The sequence below is a fragment of the Neopsephotus bourkii genome, unplaced genomic scaffold (assembly GCF_033783945.1).
Source record: "Neopsephotus bourkii isolate Nb327-2 ecotype Australia unplaced genomic scaffold, CSIRO-AGI_Nbou_v1 NB_1663, whole genome shotgun sequence".
NCBI classification, from domain to species: domain Eukaryota; kingdom Metazoa; phylum Chordata; class Aves; order Psittaciformes; family Psittacidae; genus Neopsephotus; species Neopsephotus bourkii.
This window is the reverse complement of record NW_026902137.1, coordinates 3385182-3406960: the sequence shown is the minus strand read 5'-3', so window position 1 is coordinate 3406960 and position 21779 is coordinate 3385182. Positions and strand designations below refer to the sequence as shown.

Below are 21779 nucleotides of genomic sequence, written 5' to 3'. Positions count from 1 at the left end.
GTATAAATTTTTGCTGTCTAGTGACCTCTGAATAGTCCTTTTAGAGTTTTTAAACTTACTGTGATGTTGCTGGATAAATAGCAGGGCACTCATGTCAAGTCAGTGTCATCTTATTATATCTGTTACTGAATGCTTCAATTAGTGCTTCCAAGGTTATGGAAGAGAAAGGAAATAGTGTGGAGGTGATCCAGACTTTATACAGCTGAGGAAAGGAATGAAGTTCTCACTCTTAGTGTTTGTATTTGTGCATTTTCAAAAATAGAAGAATTCTTCAAGGCTAGATTACTGCATGGGAAATAGCAACTATTGTGTGTAGATTTTCCACATGTATTTCTGTGATACCTGGAGGTTTTTAATCTTAAGTTGCAAACCTTTTCTGATTCCTTCATGGAGCGAACAACAGTAAGTTTTCTTGTGTGAATACAAAGCAGACAGTATTCCAAACTGAATTCTGTTCAAGATTATTTGCAGGATGTTTCAGGCAGTAGCACGAATGTATAAAAATAGTTCTTGTAAGCAGTTGAATATATTGAAGCTGATGTAAAAAGTATGTGCTGTAGAGTAGCTTTCTGATGTACTGACTCAATAGCTGCTCTCTAAAATTGATCTTGAATAAATTATGGAAAAAGTATCATAAATCCTCCTCAGAAAAGAATACTTAACCAAGAATAGTCGATTTTAATGACTGATTAGATGACTAAAGCAGCTGCCTTTACAAGCACTTCTGTGCTAAACCCAGTGCAGGTGATGTACTGTAGAAATACAGGTCAAGATGGTAGCTCTTAATGAAGATATTCCAGATGGTATTGCATCCTGCAGAGTATATTCTCTGGGTAGTTTTACAGCTTAGCTCTCAAAGGCTGGCTTGGCCTGAAGTGTAAACACTGCAAAATTAGCTTAAAACCGCCTTTGCTCTTCTGTGGAACCATACCTCTTGCAAACATAGCATAGACTGTTAACGGCCATCCTCCTTTTATGCAGGAATGTTGTCACTAATGATGTATGACTAATCCAAAACATACACTGAATGCTTAGAATTAGTTTCACGTGTAATGTTTGCTGTAATTTTTTTTTTTCCTGCCTCTTGTAGGTCGCAGAATTCCATCAACTGACACCAACCCCCCGTCTAGTGGTAAGGGCTTCAAACTTAGAAGACAGCCATCGGTGACAAAGCGCAGCTGCTGTTGACTGATCCCTTAGAAAATCAAACTTGTCTATACAGTAGGTGGTCTTGGAAGTTAATAGTTCACGTTGGGTTTATATTATCAGTCTTAGATCTTTATCTGCTGGTGTTAATACACACAAGGTCCCACAAAAATGGACCAGCTCATCTGACATCTGTACACTCGCAGAAGAGACTGCAATCGTAATGTCAGCCTGTTTACTTACAAAAAGTGTAGTATCTCTTGCATTCAAAGTGAATCCATCATCACTTTTTTGGCCTTGCTTGACGGGAAGGTGACTATATGGATGGTAGTACTGAAATGTTTAATAGTTTTGTAACCAAGATTTTAGGGTGGTTTTGTGTTTTCGTAAAAAGGGAAATGAGCACTTTTGTGGGACTTAAGGGCGGGAAGAGTCTGGAAGTTAGAAGTCACTTCTTCCTTTTCTTCAGTGAGCCTTATTTTAGCTAAGTAGCTAAACTGTAGCTAACCCAAAGTACGATGGGACAGTTGATGAGAGGTGGCTACAGAATAAGCAACTGAAGACAAACAATAGGCAAATCAGTCCATCCAGTCCCCAAATCCCATTTGCACTTTTTATTTAAAGATGATATGCATCAAGGGTGGGGACACAAGCAACAGCTCTTAAACCACAGACAATCTTTCTTTCATGCTGACTTTAATCACTTTAAGGCAAACTGATGTGTTTGTAGGCTTCTTTTTGTTCCTACAAGTTTTTTAATAGTAAGATGTTGGTTGAAGAAAACCTGGTTGTAGTTCTGACTAAATTAAGTGGTTACTAACTAAAGCCAGGTGCTGTAAACAGATGCTGTCAGTGGTTCAGGTAAGACCTAAAAGTTCTTGGGGAAAGCTTTTAATTGCTTGGCATGTGTAAAGTGTTCATATTATATTTATGAGACCAGTGTCTAAAGTATTATAAATTATGTAAGAAAAAAAAAGAGGAAAAAAAATGCAATCTTATACACTCCTTCCATTCCATACCAATGGATAAACTCCCGGGGTATCTCCATCAGGTGGTTTTTCCTGCATTCTATGTATTGCCACTGCGACTTCATCTAGAGGCAGACTGAAATTCTTTCAATCACATTTGAAAGGGCCAATAGGGAATGCTGTTGGTGTAGCATGTGGACTGTCTGTTGAAGAAGTTTTCGTCTGCTTTGCACCTAGTCTTTCTTGTTTGGGGCACAAAAATACAAATAGGAAGTAACCTTAAGACCATGTGGTAATGTAGATCATTACCTCTTGGTTCCTGGGCTTTCTCATCTGTGAGAGTTTTTAGCAGATCAGTGTTTAGTTTATTCTCTATTGGGTTTAGTATTGGTATTAGTTTCAGTTAAACTGTAGGTTGACCGTACCCCTTTGTACTATTTTATTTATTTTTACTTTTTGTTTCCTACCAGAACTAGTGAGGAACTTTATACTCTTGAAGAAAAAGAGCTTAATAGACTTGAGTAGATACTAAAATACACTGTTTAGCTTTAGTATCAAAATGAGGTCATGTTGATGATGCTTATTCTTTGTTTGTAATCTGGTATTCTATCTCAAGTATTTTCTCTGAAGGAAATACAGAAAAGTTGGTAAGAAATGAAAGGATTTGTACTTCAGATTAGTTTGTATTAGTGAGAATTACTATTTTGCTGTGGAATAGATCTACAGGTGAACTATTACAGTGAAATTTTGAATGGGTCAGTATGTTTTAATGAAACTTGGTGACTACATTTTATCATGCCTTCTACCTACCTGGCGATGTCATTGTGCCTTCTTTGCCACAGTTGTACAGGCTATGTGCTTACAGAGAGCCCAAGAAGTAGATCTTCATCAAATGAAGGCTGTTTGAAGCTCCTTAACAAAGCATCTCATAGTAGAGATAGGTTTGTGTTTGGTGTTTAGCCTGATGTATATTTTTATTCGGTCACTCAAAGCAAGTAAATTATTAACAGAAAACTTCAATACTCCTACAAAATGCCTGATGGAAATAAAGAACAGAATAAACTTGCTTTGGGTCATATTTTTAATTCTAAAAAGGCAGGTTAGTAATTCAGTGTTAGCATTTTCACAGTGGCAGTCACAGAAATCCCTGATTTCTTTGCAATGTCTAAATCCTTAGTCAAAGATTAAATCCTGGTAAATTTCTTAAAAATAAATTGTGTGGTTATCTAATTCAGCAAGGTTTTAAAAACATTTTATGTTCACAGTGCTTCAGAAGTCTATTTTATATGAAGATACCAGGTGCTTTAGTATCTTAACCGCAATACAGAAATTTCTGTTTTTATTCAAGTTGGTTAGTAATAAATCTGGAAATTCTTGACCTTGGAAGGGTGGTAGCAGTAGAAGCAAAGTCTCAGTTACTGGGAATATCTTTCTTGTAGATTGGTAGAAAAATGAATTTCAGATTTTATAATTTATTATTGCCTGTTAGCATGTGGTAGAAATGGATTTTCATCTGTTTTTCAGTGAGGTAACAAAAACTGCTTAACAGTATCCATCCAAGATTTATTAACTTGAAAGCAAAATTTTGGACACTAGGCAAGACTGAGAGCTAGGCTAGTACTGAGGTTATTGTAGTTCTCCAGTCAAAGGAGATCCATATATCTTAGCAAATCCTTAACAACTGCTTTCTGATCTATACTATTTGCTATACACCAAAATTAGACTTCAAAAAACAAAGAAAGCAAAAAACCACCTCAAAACAACAATCTGTCTCTTCTCAAAAGTAGCTAAGTCTTACTGCCTCCCTACTCCTTTTGTCTTGTTACCAGTCTGAGTGGAATGCCAGTGTACTTCATATGCTTTTTGCAGTTCTGATCTTGAATTACTGCAGTTAATGAAAACACAGAAATAGCCAGTGTTTCAGATTGTCCAGACTACAAACACAGAAGTGAGGCTGCTTTTTAATGCATGCCTATTTCAAATGACAGACTGTTGATGTAAGTTCTCTTGAGCCAAGATAACTGTTTATTGATCAGTTGGCCCTAGCTGAAAGCTGGAATGCAATCTTCCCTGGATGAGATGCACATGTTCATTGTTTCATTTCTGTTGGAGAAAAATGGTTACTTCTGTATTAATAATTTGTTAGGCCATCTGCTTTCATCTGGCACTAGGCATGCTGAAATTGATGGTATCTTGTCTTAACATCACTTCTCTCTTTGGAGATATGTTGGCCTTTGAGTGCTTGGAGTGCTGATTATTAACCATTCCAGCTAAATTTTTAATAACTTTTTTTTTTCTGTTAAGAAGTTATTGAAAAAGCTCAGGACTGATGCTTTCTTCCACTATGCCTTTCTGTTTAATGAATGGATTTTATCATAGAGACTAGACTTCCAGATACTCTTAAAGAGAATTAATTGATTGCTGCAAAACAAGTTTGGAAGGGTGAGGTATCATGAATGTAAAAATGTAGTGCAGTGCATGTCGTGTCATTGATACAGAGCATTTTTTAACTGAAAAGGTATGACTGTTTCCGCTTCTAAACACACAAATTCCTTCCCATGAAAGTTATAAATTTGTACAAAATACCATTTGATAAATACTTAGTTCTTAAGATTTGGAGCAACTTAAATATGCTCCCCAAGTTTTGGAGCATGTCTTCATCCAGCCCTCTAAATTGCAAGTGTCTGAGCTGGCTTGCCAGGCTCCTAATCTGTGCTGTTGGTAGTTTTGTAGTGTATTTTACATACATGCTGAAAACTGGTATTCTAAAATGCTTAAGTAGCTGAAATCTGGAAGCTTATGTTTAATAACAGAAGCATCTAGTGGTCAAACTACTGAAAATTGCTATAGGTGCTTTGAGAAGTTCTAAACCAATTCTAACTTTAGCTGTTGCCAAGAAGGTAGAGACTTTGTTACTAGATCCATGTTGAAACAAAACAAATCACTGCACTTCAAATCCCTTACTGACATCAGTGAGACCTTTCCTTTAAGTGCTATAGGATCAGACAGCTAACAGTTTAGAGGGGTGTTTTATGCAGACCTGGGTCTTTGATATGTTGGTGTGCGTAATACCAGTTTAATGCTACCAGCTTGCTCAAGAAAGATTATGTACATACTTGAGAATAAAAGGAGAGGAGGCAATGTCTGCTTACTGATTTGAAAGTCATATCCTCTAACCTGGTTGAGAGGTGTCTATATTTGTGGTTAAAGCATCATTTTAATTATAAAAAAATAATTCAGGCTGAATATCTTGAATGGTTTAAAAGTTGGCCTCAGTAAGATTTTTCTTACAATGTTAATCCTAAATTATTTATTAACGTTAGTGTCAAGTTCCAGCATGACATATTGAGTGTTAGTTGGAAAAGGAAGCCTTAGCAGTGATGTCTGAATGACTTGTGAAACAGTCTAGTGTTTATTGAGGATGGTGTAGTCTGTTTATGGTATGCTACGTCAGCAATCTGCAAAGACTGTCTTGGGAGCTGGTGAATTACAGGACAGAAGCTGTTTGAGCTGTGTAGCTATGCACTCTGTAGTTCACTTATAAGCAGCAATAGCTACCTAGAAGTAGAAAAAAAATCATCTCGAATATGAGGGGAACCTGAATAATTCACTGACTTAAAACTTCTACACTGCCTGTTCATTTTCTAAAAAGCTTCATGTATCTCTAACACTTTAAACCTCTAAAAAAGAAGCTCTTCATGTTTGAGAGAAGGACAAACTTTCTTCACATTTTTAGCAGGAAGTCATTTTAAAGCAACATAAGACTTTGTTGCCACAAGTCAGTTACTTGAAGCAGGGGAATTATGTGCTTGGAATTAAGCATCTTAAAAATCCTCACAAAATTCTCTAAAGAAAACTAGTGCCAAAATGCATTTCCCTAAAATTACTAGATCTTCTGACAACAACGTTTTCTGAAAAAATCCCTTCTGTTATTTTGGGGGTCTCAAAAGCTTGAATGCAAACCCTTTCCTGGTCAGCTAGAATCCAAAATGCATGACTTGAAAAAATCAAGCAAGCATTACTAAATTTTATCCATGAAGTGTCACAGATAACAAATCTGTCAAGAGATATAAGACTAAACTGAAATGCAAGAGTACTGATGGGCTTAGTCTCTGGCATGCCAAAATGATCCTAGGGTCAGCTTTTTCCTCCTTCCCATTTCCTCCCCATCCGTCTCAAGTCTGAATTTTGAACATGGTGTTCAGAGTGTACATGCTACAAACAGCTACTTAGAAATACTTAGAGAAGTTCTAGTGGCTTAGAGTTATTTGGCGCTTCCTATTTTATGTGGAAAAATCAAGGCAGTAGGATGATTTGTTCCCCCCCCACCCCCCACCCCCCAACTGGGACAGTGTTTGCTGAAACTGTTCTCATTCTAGAATAAAGATTTCTTAGAAGAAAAAAATCTGCTGTTCCCATTACCTCCTCCTGCAAGTTGGGGTTCTGCAATTTTTACTGAAACACTAACAGTGAGCTTTATTCAAGGAGCTAGTTACCTTTGTAAAGGTATTCTTCCTTTAAGAAGGTTGGGTTTTTCTTTGCTTAATTTCTGTTAATGTTTTCACATATGTGTTATTGAACAAACCAACTGCTACTTCTTTTTCAAATGTTGAAGGTTACAGACCACTTTGTCATGCTCTTCGTCTGTGCGAGTGTGATACTCCATCCAGTTGTTGCACTTGGATATGCTGTAACTCTGACACCTAGATGGATTTTACTGCTACTATCTTGCCTCACTTTTACTCATGTTACAGTATGTATTTCCTATTAAATCCATTATGTTTTCTTGACAGTTTGTTCTTTGTTTCCTTATGAGATTTAGCCAAGAATAGGTGGGGAATGTCCTTTTCCCCTCAAAGGTTCTAAGTATCTGTCACAGTGGCAAATAGTTGTGAACAAAATGGTAATTCATTAGTACAGCCTTATGAAACTGTTATGAAGACATAACAGCTTAGACATGTACCATACTGTATTATACCACATAACAAAGGCTTTAAAAGCACATTCACTTGGGGAAGCAAGTTATTATAAGGCTCTAGTGACATGACAGATTCTTCTGTATTTTAACTTCCTTTTTTACATACTTCCTATTTCTGAATATTGTATATCCAACATTGAAATTGTGACAGTGAATTGATTTAAGATACAAATGTATCGTGTTTTTGCAGCAGGAGTTGGAACTGGATGGTCTTAAGGTCCTTTCCAACCCTAACCATTACATGATTCTGTGATTTCTGGCAATCTTTCCCCTTGTGCTCCCCACACCCAGTACCATGAAGAAATAAAGAAGTTCTTTAGGTTTCTTCTAAATGAGAAACTTTTGCATTTGTGCATTCAGGGCACAAAAATAACCTGATGTGCATATAGCTCTTGCAGTGTAGTAAATGTTTGCCTGTAAAATTAAGCTTGAAGGTTAACCTTTGTATCAGCAATTCTTGTCCCTCATAAGAATGTTCTGCCTTTTCATTAAAGGATTGGCTTAACCTGTTAACAAAGGTTGAAAGGTCTGTGCCTTCTTATTATAGTATCACTCGTAAAACAAACTTAAGCCGCTCGAAGTTACAGAGCATTTGCAGCTCTGTAAACTGCACAAATTTACAACCATCGCTTCACTGCATGAAATGTAGTCAGATTACTAGTGATGAAATATTGTAGTGATGAATTCCCAAGCTTATGAATGTTTTGAGACATTTTTTAGTCTTCTCTTGGGCTGGTCCTGAGAGTGTGTACAGGTTTGTCTGTATTGTTGGTTTGTAGATGCTAATGAGGAAAAGCAGGCTTTTGTTTTCTCCTTTTTGTTTTGAATTGTTACATTCCCACGTAGTGGATAGAATGCAAATAAGGAGGTATTGATTTGGCATAATGTAAACAGCCTTTTCAGCCTAAGCATTCATAATAAACTTTTATAGTGTAATAACATGCTAAATCACTACCAGTCTGATGTATTGTGCAAAAAAAAAAGGTGTAAACATTTTATTAATAAAAGGCTTTGTTTATAAATGTGCTGGCTTTGCTTATAAATGCTTCCAAAATCCTCAACATCTCAATAGCAATAGAACTATGGAGAGGAATGTAAGCAATACCATGGCAGAAGTGAATTTAAGTAGTAGTTTGAATAGGTTTTTTTCCAAAAGTGGTGACTGCTGGTCATTCAGAAACCGAGGCTTTTCCCTGCTTTATGTATACACAGACAAAGGCAGAAGACAAACTTGTACAAAGAAGGGATGGGGGAAAACATCAGAGAGAATGCAGCTTTTGTGTAATGCTTCCTTTCTTTGCAGCATGATGTCTGAGAAACTGCAGGCCACACACCACAGCAAGGTCTGACAAATTCTGCCAGGATCAAGTTATTTAATACGTTGCTTTTACCTTAGACTGCATGAAACATAAAATTTGTGACTGCTTAGGCCAGGTTTCTGTCAATCAAAACTGCAGAGCGCTTTTAATATCTGCATAGTGGTTTTGGAGCCTGTCATGCTGGGAAGGGATCCTTTATTTGTTAATACAGCCAGCTGGTTGGTAACTTGATTTTTTGTTTTTTAAAGCACTGCTTTGGTGGTTGTGTAGGGCACAAAACTATGGAGCTGGGTGTAGTTATCTCACTTGTCTTTTGTGAGGCTGAAAAGGTATAGTTTTCTTGTTTTGGGGTATGATGCAAGTTTAACATGTTCAGTTAATAGCAGCCTTCAAAAGCATAAATAAACAAAGTCCTGTTTCTGGTACTGCTGTTTCACCTGAAAACATTGGCTACAAGTGTCTGCTGAGCCACTGTCTGGAGCTCATATGCAGGAAACATCCTGTCATTCTTTTAAGAGACCTGGAATAACTTAAAATTATTGCTCAGTACCTGCTTAGATGTGCGTAAACGGCTTTTGAAGAGCATCAAATGTATTTGTATAAGGGGGTAAGAATATTAAGCAGAGTATAAGAAAGGTAAATACAAGGGATGTGCTAGAATAGAGATAAACATTTAAGTGTGTTTGCATAGGGAATCTAGATAGCCAAATGTAAACCACCTAATTTGCACACAAACAATGAGAATGTTTTCTTTGGATAAAGTCTTTCATAGCTTTTCAGGTAAAAGTTTTGTAACAGGTTAAACTGTTTTTAATACTGGAACAGTTTTAAAGCTTTCAGGTGTTCTTAATAGTTGCCCTGTAGTGTTCATCTCTCTTTTCTTCTGTTAATCAAACCCTGACCTGGGCAACAAGTTGTCCTCTGGTCTTGCTAATAAAGTGAGGATGGGTTTTTCTATGTAATGAGAATGTAGTATTGCAGGTGGCCTTCATGCTTGCCTATTTCAGTGAATCTGATCTGCACAATGTTAAATGTACGCACATTATTTACATATAACAAACCTGACAACCTGCTTTCATTGCTTCATAAATTTCCAACTTAAACAATGCTGTGCTTTATAAAAACTTCAGTCTGGATCAAAGTGTGGGCGAGTCCTTCGCATCCAAGCAGGTAGGTTCAGAACTGCCAGCTGTGGTAAGCTGATACAACTTGGCAAACCCTTTAAGATGTGGATCATCAAACACTTTGTACTTTCAGAAGTAGAACCTGGAAGGGTCTGAGTAGCACACTGAGCAGTTGTTTACTTCAGGGTTTTTTATTATGTATGACTGTATGTTGTATAAAGTTTCCTCTGCTGTATTCCTCACTGTTAGTTTCCAATTAACTTGCAGATTCATATAACACTTGTCTTTGCTACTAATTGCTGGAGTAAGAATGCCTAGCTCAGTGAGAGAATCTGTTTAGAAAATAACCCAAAGAGATCAGGTGAAAGAAGATAACCTTTCCAGAGTATCAGCCAAAGACAGCTCTACTCCAAAGTGTAAGTGAAATTAGTTCTCTTCTGATTTTGAGATCTACTAAAATGTCACATCATCTGTAGCTTATGCTATAATTTAAACTCCCACAAGTAGCAAAAATCAGAAGCCAAGGGCTTCTAAGTAACTAAGAAAAGTAGACTAGCAGAGACCTGGAAAAGAAAATGCGCTTCTTCACAACCCTGTGTGACCATCTTTTCTTGAGCAGAGAAGGAATTTGAGGAAGAACAACACAGTATTAGAGTATTGCCATACATTGCTGAGGCTTCTAAAAATTAGCCCTAATGTCTCATCTAGGAGTTGGCAGGTTTCACATGTGTTGTGCAAAACCAAGAGCTATACTAAAGGTGTATGTGGATTTGTTTTGGTTTGGCATCGAATGAAAGAACAAAACCAAAAGATGAACTGTGGTTGGAGGTGGTTAAGCAGAAGAGCTGGAAAATGGGGGATATCATGGACAAGAGCAGCTGAAATGTTGAGATGTGGTGTGAAGGATGCAGATGGGCTTGAACACTGAATGTCTTCATCCACTTTAGTGCTGTTTTAACATCTACATCAGCCATTTGCTGTTGCCTTTATCATCAGTAACCCTCTTTTTAGGAATTAAGATCTTTTTTAGCTACCTTGTACGTTGGGTTTTTTTGCAATTATGAAGTAAAACATTCATAATACAAAAAAAAATTACATGAGGTTGAGGCACAGTGCACCACACTGGTTGTATTGGTGTGATAGAATGAGTTTTCCCAGTGTTCTACCATGTTTTTATTCACCTCACCTGTTTGCTAATCAGCCCTGATTAGGACTTGCTGGACCTAAACTGTGTACTTTGGGTTGCTGTGCTTTGAAAGCCAACTGATGTTGATACACTTGCTTTTTATCTCTGCAAATGTAATCTCTTCCCAAAGTCCTCTATGTCTGAAGTTGCCTAACGCATACTTTTTGGTGTGTATCAGTTACCAGGTTTTTAGGCTAGTGTGTTCCTGTTGATAAGGGCATCTCACGCTCCTGTTCGATTGTTACTCCCTGCTGACTTTGACTGTTACAGCAGTGCTTTATATGTTCTGAGGAACTTCTAGAATGTTTAAAGAACTGAGGTGATCCAGGAAGGAAGTGTACTACTGTTGGGAGTACTGTGTCCAGTCCTGGTGTCCTCAACATAAAAAGGACATGGAACTGTTGGAACAAGTCCAGAGGAGGGCCATGAGGATGATCAGGGGCTGGAGCACCTCCCATATGAAGACAGGCTGAGAAAGTTGGGGCTGTTCAGCCTGGAGAAGAGAAGGCTGCGTGGAGACCTCATAGCAGCCTTCCAGTATCTGAAGGGGGCCTATAGGGATGCTGGGGAAGGACTCTTCATTAGGGACTGTAGTGACAGGACAAGGGGTAACGGGTTTAAACTTAAACAGGGGAAGTTTAGATTGGATATAAGGAGGAAGTTCTTTACTGTCAGGGTGGTGAGGCACTGGAATGGGTTGCCCAGGGAAGTTGTGAATGCTCCATCCCTGGTGGTGGTCAAGGACAGGTTGGACAGGGCCTTGGGTGGCACGGTTTAGTGTGAGGTGGCCCTGCACGTGGTAGGGGGGTTGGAACTTGATCTTAAAGTCCTTTCCAACCCTAACTATTCTATGATTCTATTGTAACTACACTGGCCTAAGGCTATCACTAAAGCAGTGCTTCAGTTACACCAACCTGTAGATTTAAAAAATATTTGGAGTAAAATAAAGAAAACCAACACCCCCCCCCCCCCAAAAGCACACTCCCCAAAACCCCAAACCTTTGGTTACACTTTACGTAAGGGGCGTGGTGTCTTAAACTCCCTGAGGCGACCTCACATTGCTTTTATTTAATATAATCTTCCCTGAGCCCTGACGGCAGTTACCGGGATTTCTGCGTGCCTCTAGTGCCCCGTTCTCCGCCCGGGCAGCCGCGCCGCGGTGCCCGCAGTATGTCATTTCCCGGGAGCTCCCCGCGCTGGCTGCGTGTCCCCCTAGTCCCCTCCACAGGGGCCCGGCTCCGCGGTGAACCACGAGGCGAAACAGTCCTCGGTGTAGGGACTGGAGGCCTGACATAACAGGCTGCTAGTGGGCAATACGGCATTCATTACCGGTCGTGATTTCCAGCGATGATTGAGCTCCGTTAATAGTATTAATTAGACCGGTTTCAGGTAGCTGGAGCCTGACGAGCACCCCAACGCCAGCTCTGCAGCCCGCTCGGCCCCGGCGCTGCCGGCAGCTGGGCGGGCGGAGGCGGGGCGGGCGGGCGGCAGACGTCAGCCGCAGCCTCTCTCTGGGTCCCTCCGTGCTGCATCATCCCGCCTCCCGCCCTCTGCCTGCGTCCGTGCTTGGGCACTGTCCGCGCCGGCAGCCGCCGCCGCCCTCCCTGGCCTGTCCCTGAGCCGCCGCCCGCAGCACCTCTGCTTTCACCGCTCCCGGGCCACTCGGTGGGGCTGAATAAACCAGCCGGGCGCGGCCCCCCCTCCCGCCTGCTTTCCCTCCTCTTCTCCCTCCCCCTTTCCTTCCCCTCCCTCCCAGTCCCTTCCTCTCTCCGCCTGGTGCCGCCACCGCCGAGGAGGAGGAACATGGCGAAAGCGGAGCAGGTCCTCAGCCTCGAACCACAGCACGAGCTCAAATTCAAAGGTACGAGACGGCGATCGCCGCCATCACCTTCCGCCTCCCCGCGCTGGGCCGGCGGCGCGGCCGCTCTGAGGCCCCGCTCCAGCGGCAGCCATTTTCCGGGGGCTGGGGCTAGGTACCAGCCGCTAAAATGTCCTTCAGCGCCGTGGCCGCCGCCCCCCACCCTGCCGGGCCTCTCCCGCCTGCCGTGGGGCGGGGAGGTGCTTTAGCGGGCGCCGGGCCTTTCTCCGGGCCTGGCCCCGCAGCGGCTGCGCCGCCCGCCCCCACCCGTGCTGCAGGGCCGAGGCGGCCTGAGGGAACGCGGGGGGGGGGGGCGGCCGCGGGGCAGCGAGCTCCTCAAGAGCCTGTTTCTTGCCCGGGGTTGCTTCACCGCACCGCGGCAGAGGCTTTGCTGTGCCCGCCGGGCGTGAGCCAGGGGCTGCGGTGGGCAGCGCCCGAGCCCCGCGGGGCCGTCCGGATGCGGGGAATGCCCGAGGCGGCGGGAGTAGCCCCCGGGCTCCGCAGAGCTGCGGTGGCAGGGGAAGGGCTTGATGCCTCAGCTGGTGCCAAGGCAGCGCTCGTCGGCTCCGAGACACCCTCCCCCCCACCCCGGCCCTGGAGCTGTCAGGGAGCCGAAGCGTGGGGCACCGGAGCGGTGTGTGCGGCTCCGCGGGCTTTGCAGAAACTACGGGGCCGCTGGGCAGCCGTTCGTGGCTCTTTCACGTTACTGCTGTTAGAATTCGAGAAGCCAGTTAGATAAATTAATTGTAGGTACTCTGTGCAAAAAGCCATAATTTCTTTAAATAAAAATCTTGAATGGGTTTGGATTTTTGCTAACGTTGAAATTCCTGCCTTGCAGCCTGATGCCACTACTGTAATACAATATTCTTGGATTACAAATAAGCATTCAGCAGGTTTATTTATGCTACAAGAGTCAGAGGTGACTTACAGCTTCATTTGACTATCTGGCAAATAGGCTTAAAAAAAGAAGTGATTTATTTACTGGCTTCTTGTAAAAATGCTTTTTTAAGCAGCTTTCATGGGCATTTTCAAATGTAGGGGATTTTTTTAGCTGGTTTTATTAGTAAATATATTGCAGGTAATATAAGGTGGGCTTATCAAGAAGCGCGGTAATAAACGCTGGGTGGAATGAATGTGTCTTTGCTGTAAGCTGAAGTATTTGCATGTTGTTATGGCAGCATCATCAAACATGCTTAAGAAGGAAACTATTGCTGTTTTAACATTCTTTATGTTGAGTATGATTAGGAGAAAATCAGCTCTTGTTCTGAATAATATTGCAGTCAACAAGTGAATCCACCCTCAGGTGGGCAAAAGGTGGGGACTTGATTGGCACTGGCTCGCTAAGGAGATAGAGTTGTGAATCAGGGTTTGGTTGGTGGTTTTCAATTCATCACAGGTAGTTATAAACCAAGCTAAACTTTGGTTTTTGCTGAAATAAAGATTGCCTGTCAGACTGCTAGCCTTCCAGTTGAGGTTCTGGGCTGAATAATCAGTAGCTGTTGAAGTTAAATCAGCCAACCATATAGATTTTGGTTGCCAGATCTTTAGCCAGCAACATATACTCCGTATAATGTAAAATGTTACTTGACTAACTGTAGCTATTAAATGGTTTGATTTAAAAGTATGCTTAAATATTAATGTTCAAACAGACTTAATGCTACGGGTAGCATTCATGTGCCTTGGCAATATGTTCTAATAGTCCTTTCTAACAAGTAGTGCTGACCACTCTCCTTCATTCAGGAAAGGCCAATTTGAAATATTCATGAAGTAAATTTTGCTCGAAGCATTTCTTGTTCTGCTGGTTTTGTGATGACATATTACCTGGTAGTGTGGCAGTAATGATTTTCTCACCTTTGTAAATAGTAGCTTTTATTTCCAAAGCGTTGCTTTGCGCAGTACAAGTAGATACAAACTGGCAGAAGTCAGTAGTGCTGCTCACTGGTAGGCCTGTGCTTTCTCATTGGTGTGTCCTGGAAGATCTGATGCTTAGCGTAGGGCAGGGATGTCAGTGAGTGGGACTGTAAACCAGCTTTCACAAACGCTGGAAATGGGTAAAGGTCATAGTCAAAATGCAGGTAGAAAAAGCAGAAAACTATTCCGATGCTGTTAAAATGCTCTGTATAGCTCTTAAGTATAAAATCTAGTGGGAGGTATGATATTTGCAAAATGACAAGAGGAAATAAGATACCCCAGTGAGGATTCGTTCTGTCCTAGTCACTATGCACTTGCAACCATCTCTCTCTTAGCCGGTACTTTTCACTTGTAAAGGATGAAGTTCAGAAAGGTCAGATGCAAAGTCCTGCACTGGGGTCTTGTCAATCCCAAGCACAAATCCAGGCTGAGCGGAGAGTCGACTGAAAGCAGCCCTGGGGAAAAGGACTTGGGGTGTTGGTTGATAGGAAGCCCAGTATGACCTGTCAGTGTGCACTTGAGCCCATAACCCCCTGTCTGCTGGGCTGCATCCCCAGAGCATGAGCATGAGATTAGACATAAGGAAGAAATTCTTCCTTGTGAAGGTGCTGAGGTGCTGGCACAGGTTGCCCAGAGAAGCTGTGGCTGCCCCATCCCTGACAGTGTTTAAAGGCCAGGTTGGATAGGGCTTGGAGCAACCTGCTGTAGTGGAAGGTGTCCCTGCCCGTGCAGGGGGTTAGAAATAGACAAGCTTTAGTCCCTTTCAAGCCAAATTGTTGTATGATTAAAGACCTTTTTTTAAGAAGCTTTTGCAGGTTTGCAGTGAATTTTCTAAATTCCTTTGGCACTCTGCTTTAAAATACTGTGTGTGTGATTTGTTTGTCAAAATATCAAAGGAGTTTTTCATGCTAGAATTTTTTTCATGGCATGTGAACATGAGCAGGGGTTGTCTTTCCTCCCCACCTCGCAGCTCCTACACCATAACGCACATGATCCAAAATAGCATCAGCATGTGCTGTACTGAGATGCAGCTGTGGATAGTGGGAGGCAGGACACCATGATGTGGCCGGAGGTGCCTATTTCCTTGCTCTTGTCTTTGATGCCATGTGAAATAGGAGCTTTGCTTTCTTGCCAGTGATTTTCTCCTCTTTGTGGTTGTGGACTTGCAGCCTAGGTGAGAAAACATCGAACTAAAGGTTTGCTGCTTGCTGATAATGAATAGTGAAAAAAAAATTGTTACACATGACATTTCCATTTGTTTCCTTTTTAAAAAAAATAAATCTGGGAAATAACATGCAAAAATCTGCCAAGAATTAATTAGATTATGCTATTTGAAGCTGTGACTTTATGAGTTGCTAGCTTTAAACTTAGACAAGGATGTAATTCTGTTCCCTTTTGCCAGTTGCTTTTTGACACAGCTGGTAATTACAGTGCCACACTTGTGCTTTTGGGTGCTGCCTCAAGTATCTCACAGGGTGGCTTCCCAGTGAGGCTGATCGTATCAGTGTAATGTGCCTGTGTGGAATAGATACTGTTTGTTTCATGTCAGCAAGCAAAAATTTGTTAGAATGCAATTTATTTTAGGTGTTTGAAATGCTGCTGCATTCTTTGCAGATGCACAGTGTCAAGGGAATTGTGTTTAGCTGGGGACACACTCAAAAACTGAGGTAGCAAGCACCCTTTTTAGAGATTTGCTACAGGTTAGGATGGACATATGACTCAGCACTCTGTTGCAGTGCTCCCCAAGTGGCAAAGAGCAGTACTGTCAAACGCAGGATGAATTCCTCAGAAAACTGTGGAAGTTGCTGCCAGTTGGAAATGTTATTTCCTGTTCCCAGTATGAGATTTGGCACCTGCACGTATGCAACGTGTCACTGTGTAACTCTGCCTTATCCAAAGGGCACAATAATAAGCCAGAACAACCAATACTCTCCAGTCCTAATAGTACTGATTCAGACCTGGCCTGAGGCCTAGCAGCGTTGTTTCCAAGCCATCACCTGTCACTGGCTCAAGTGAATCCCCTGGGTACATCAGAGCTGTCATCCGAAGGTGCTGTCGACACCTATAGATGTGCTCAGTCTATGATTGTATCTGCAGTGCTGTGAGGGAAGTATTTAGTGTTTAGCCACAGCCCTGTGCAGCTTGTGTAACCTGCATCACTGTGGTGAGGTGGCTGCCGCTCCCTAATAAGATTGTTTGTGCTCCTTAAGGGAAGTCTGTGTAGACTACAGAGATCTGTCACTGCAGTGTAGGTGTGCAAAACCCGCTGTATCTGACATGAATGACCAGTGCTTACCAGGTACCAGGCTAAGGCTCTTCAATCCAGAAGTTCAGTAATGTTTGGGATGCAAGATTAGTCTTTACTGTACCTGCAGCTGTTAGGTCTCAGAAGAGAGGTTAAGGACTTAACTGGACATTGTGACTATGTAGTTACATCTCTGTCCCTGTCATCATCTGTCTCTAATGAGCAGAGCACTCCTGCACTGAAGGTATTTGGAGGGATTTCACTCTGTGCTTGTTCTGTTCTATCAGTAAGATTTTCTGGTTACTGATGCTGGAACAGGCTGTGTTTAAGAACGTAAAATGCTGATGGTGTGTGAGAAGTTGCCTGTTTAGTATAATTTATATGCATTTTTAAGCTGAACATTTACATGCCATTTTCTTTAAACTATCTGCAGCATAATGGCAGCTAGTGCTAGGGTTTCTTTACTTTTTGAAGGCTGCTGTGTCAATGTACTTTTCTGCTGGAAAATGTACCAGTGCAGGCTTCCCTTTGACTAGCTTGATTACTAGTATAATCATTGTTACTGCATTAAATATGTAAACCTTCACATGTCTCTACATATTTGAATTTGATTATTAAATTATACACGCAAAAAGAGGACATAGGATTTAAATAATAGGCAGGCTTCTTAAATCTAAACAAATCTGAAGTATGTAGTCCAGCTATCAACCAAAATTAGTCGTTTTTTGGTGACACTTAAATATTTGCAGTTTATGTTGTGCTTACTATTCTTGCAGTTTAGTTAAATCAATAGCCTACCTAATTTGCTGCATCTCACTGAATTACTCTTATCTCACGTGCACCATTAGTTTTATAATTATATCATTACTTTGCGTAGACTTTAAACTTTAGTTTAAAAGAGCAGTGTTCAGAGGAAAAGACCTGGAGATAAATGGCATATCTCATCTTTTAAAAGGTGGAATAAATTGAAGGTGGTGCTTTTTTTGAGCTTCCGTAACCTGCTGGTGTCCTGTACACTAGACATGTGACACCACCAGCCCCACTGGGAAAGGGGGGAATTGTATGTGTGGGGCTAATGGAAATTTGAGATTTTGAGTAGGCTGGTTAGAGAGCCAAATAACCATTATTTGAGCAGCAGTCAAGGAGGTTTAGCTGCATTTTCTATTAAATTAATGTTTTTAGGTCTCCCAGGACTATTTCAAAACAATCTCCCAATTTGCGTGAAGGCTTTGGCCAATTTGATTTATGGGTTAAGGGCTTTTGAACAATTTTGTACTGCACAGACTTCAAGAATTGCAGTTAGAAGTAACAAGCATTAGTATGATCAAAGTATTACTATTGCAGGGAAAGTCCCCATGCAGTGATAAAATCAGCATGGGCAACTGTTACTTAGCAGTTCCTTCTTAGTTTTGTGGGATTCTGGTTTTAATATGATTAACTGTATGCCTTTATTGTAGAGGATGGGACATACACATGTTTAACTCTCCATTTCTTGGGAATCTCAGATTTGTGCACTAATTTTCAGCTCACTTTGAGTTGTGGAACCAACCATGGGTGCATGAAGAAGTTCGTCAAGTTGGTTATTTAAAGCCCGTCAGGGTGGTGGATTGCCAGTCTGCTTTGGTTGATGGAATGTGTCCTCTATTCATTGCTTCAGAAAATATATCAGAATGGGATTGAAACAAATGATACTGAAAATGCGTATGTAAACATAAGGTAATGGGTGGTTGCCTTAACTCCTAGGAGTATGGCTATCATGTCAAAGACATGGGTAATGTATCAGAGTGGGTGGAGGTTCACATGGATGCTTAGCACTAAATTATATTTACCAGCTGCTCCCCTGCATGTCATGTACAATGTCTTATGACCTGTGAAAGAGGAATATGGAACAGAAATTTGCACAGGAGTTTTCTGATCGTTTCTTTTCACTGGAAATGAAACTGCCTTTTTACCCTCACTTCACAGGTCTTCTAAATTGAAAATTTATCAGTAGTCATGCAGTGCTTTGTTTCTCTTAAAATAGGTTAGCAACCTTTGAATACAAGGCTGCATTTTGTTTAATTGCACTCTAATTCAGAATTAGGATTGTCAAAATGAGAGTACAGTCCTTAAATAGATTGTCAAATCTGTTTTGAAACTCAACTGGAAAAAAGGCATCATCACCATAGTGAATGATCCAACTCTGTGAGCTCAGGTCAGCCTACATCTATGAACAAATACCCAGTTTTAAAAGAAGCTTAATTTCTTGTGTGCACCCAGCTCTGGAAGCTATTGATGACATCAAATTAATTTTGAATGCAGAGAGCATCTACATAGATTACAATGCAATTTTTGTAGACAACTTGGTGACTGAGGGTTTGTCTTTTCTTACTTTAGAATGCCTCTAACCAGTTTTCTACCTACCCGGAGACAATGCAGGAAATCAAATGACCCTTACTAATTCTGCCTGCATCTTGCAGTGACACTCGTTTGCTATTATCTTGTTACCATATTGGTCTTATGTTTGTTCCCTGCTGAGAACAGCTAATAAGTACTGAATGCAAATGCAGTTCATAGTTGGTACAATAACAGCCTTTTTACTTTTTCTGTCAGTGTAGTTAGTTGGCTTAGAAAGCTTTATTGATGGTGTTTGCAACAGTTTTGTTTGTGGTAACAGCTGTTATTTCAGACTGAAATTTCATCATTTCATCTTTGTAGGGAATGTGATCTTCAACATTACTATCCTGCTGCTGCAAGCTGGTTTGTTCTTTTTTTTACTCCCAAGTAAATCCTCACTGATTTAAGTGAGAATCTGGTCCTCTCTGAGTAAGGGACTTGACAATTCCAACCACAAGTAACATTGAAGCCTTCTTTAGTTGTCTTCCTATGTGATGACCAGAGGCAGAAAGGAGTAACGCTGTTTTACGTAGATATATTTAAATACCATTTTATCTAAACTAGGAGACAGACTTATGCCAAGTCTCTCTCTTTGTCATTTGACCCAGTATTTATTCAATATATAAATCATTTCATACCTGCTTTGTAGACGTGAGATGTCCTTAGAGGCATATAGGATATGTTCTGAGATGTCTGGGATGTTGTTGAATTTAAAACTTGGCCTGCTAGGCAACCTTTCATAAAGAGGGATTTTTGCCATCAGTATGGAACAGCTGTCACAATCTTGCTGTCATTGAATATGTATGCAAAGTGAATCACCCTTTCCATGTTTAATTCAGTGCAGGATTAAAATGCACATGGATTGAAGTGATTGAGTGTTTACACTCACTAGCAAGACAATCCAGACTGCGAGTTGACCAAGTCTGTCCTTTCTGTTTTATAGCTGTTCTGGAAATTGCTTACTTCAACTGTAATTCTTCTGGCCTCAAGAACATTAGAACAAATTGGGCACTGCTGCTGTCTGCAGTACTCTATCCCACATTGTTATAAATACTATATGAAAATGATCTCTAAACTACTTCAGTGTTAGTTCTCTAAGCTGTCAGCAAAGTCCCTCATACCATGGTGCTATGGATTAAAGATTTCATGGTTCTAAATTTAATCCTGTTTTCTTGGTTGCTTTCCATGAGGGGTGGAAAAAATAAAGAAGGGGGAGGTGTGCCTGGTGATCCATTTACTTATGTGCAAATTATAAAGTTGTGTAGGTGTGGGGTTCACTGTGGAGCCAAACTTGTGTTTTTTGCAAACAATTTGCAAGACGTAATTGAAGTTAGCTGTGCTTGTAGAAGGCATGTCAAATGAATGTGTAATTCTTTACATTTAAATCAGTTGCACTTTTTTGTTTTTCCCATGCCTGTTCCTTTTCATCTGACCAGTTGCTTCATCCTTAGTGGTGCTTCTAATGTTTCTCACAAGCAGGAGCTGAGCTTCCTGTGTGCAGTTTCATGTTTGGACTGCCACTGTTGCCTGTTTATATTTGCAATTGCTGCTTCTTGTGATATGTGAATTAACAATATATTTTTGCATCTTCTCCAGATATTTGCATGCATAATTTCCTCCACTTTGCAGTGTCTCCTCTTCTGGCCTTCCTACATTTTTACCAGATTAGGAGCAAAGTTGTAATGGCAGTAAGGTTTTCTTTGGGTTAATTTTGTGTAGTTGTTTTTACAGTGTGCTGATTGGTGTTATGTGGTAGTGCAGATAATGCTTATAGAAGTTTATGTTTGGAAGAATGCAACTTCACTATTTCTGATTTGGTTTTGGTTTGGTGGTTTTGTTTTTTAACTTTGATCCTGAAAGCACAGTTAATAGACTAGGTTTTAAGTGGCTCCCTAAAAATGTGTCTTGCTAAATTCAGGATTCTTTCCTTATTTGTAGCTGTAATTATCATCTCGCTGCCTATGTAACCTTGGGTTTTTTTTTTAACTTACTCAAAAAGCAGCTGCTCACTGTGCATCCCAAAAAATCTCTAATTTAGCTTGTTTCTCCTGATATTTGCAATTTGTGCATAGTTTTGCGACTTGCTCAGTTACCATTTGAGTTGCCCATCATATTTGTCTATTTGAAGAATGTATATGAGCGTAAAACTAGAGTAGTTGCTCCTTTACTACCATTTTAGTGTGCATTTGAAATGGAGATTAGTGATGAAATCTGTCCGGGAAAAATTACTTCACAAGAAATACAAAAAGTGTAGTTTGGGATTACGATTAAAATCGCAACGCTTCTTCCAGGGAGATAACTTTACTTTGACTTCAGTTTGTAGCACTGTTTTTACTGGAGAAGCTTGCACATCAGGCCACTATCATTTTTCACTGCTACATCCTCACTTCTCTCTGGGGACCTATGCTTTATCTCAGTTTCCTTTCAATACCCACCCAGCAACCCCCATCAATCACAGACCGGTTTGTGTTGGAAGGGACCTTAAAGCTCATGCAGTTCCAAGCCTCATCCAGCCTGACCTTGAACACTGCCAGGGATGGGGCAGCCACAGCTTCTCTGGGCAACCTGTGCCAGCGCCTCACTACTCTCACTGAGAAGACCTTCTTCCTAATGTCTGATCTGAATCTCCCGTCTGTCAGTTTAAAGCCATTCCCCCTTGTTCTGTCCT

At 40.9% G+C, this 21779-nt stretch overlaps 2 protein-coding genes across 3 annotated transcripts in view; both read left to right on the top strand.

Moving 5' to 3' along the window:
* The window catches only part of RAB22A (RAB22A, member RAS oncogene family), a 41026-nt gene that overhangs the window by 11429 nt on the left and 7818 nt on the right, over window positions 1-21779 (top strand). The window contains exon 7 of the mRNA XM_061375659.1: window positions 1091-1221. Coding sequence (XP_061231643.1) covers window positions 1091-1188 — 98 coding nt within the window. The 3' untranslated portion in view covers window positions 1189-1221. The remainder of the gene's footprint in view (window positions 1-1090; window positions 1222-21779) is intronic.
* VAPB (VAMP associated protein B and C) overlaps window positions 12308-21779 on the top strand; it is a 34740-nt gene continuing 25268 nt past the window's right edge. Inside the window, exon 1 of one of the 2 annotated variants that reach the window (XM_061375658.1) lies at window positions 12308-12582. In XM_061375658.1, coding sequence (XP_061231642.1) covers window positions 12525-12582 — 58 coding nt within the window. In that variant the 5' untranslated portion in view covers window positions 12308-12524. The remainder of the gene's footprint in view (window positions 12583-21779) is intronic. The other variant, XM_061375657.1, reaches the window with a different exon arrangement.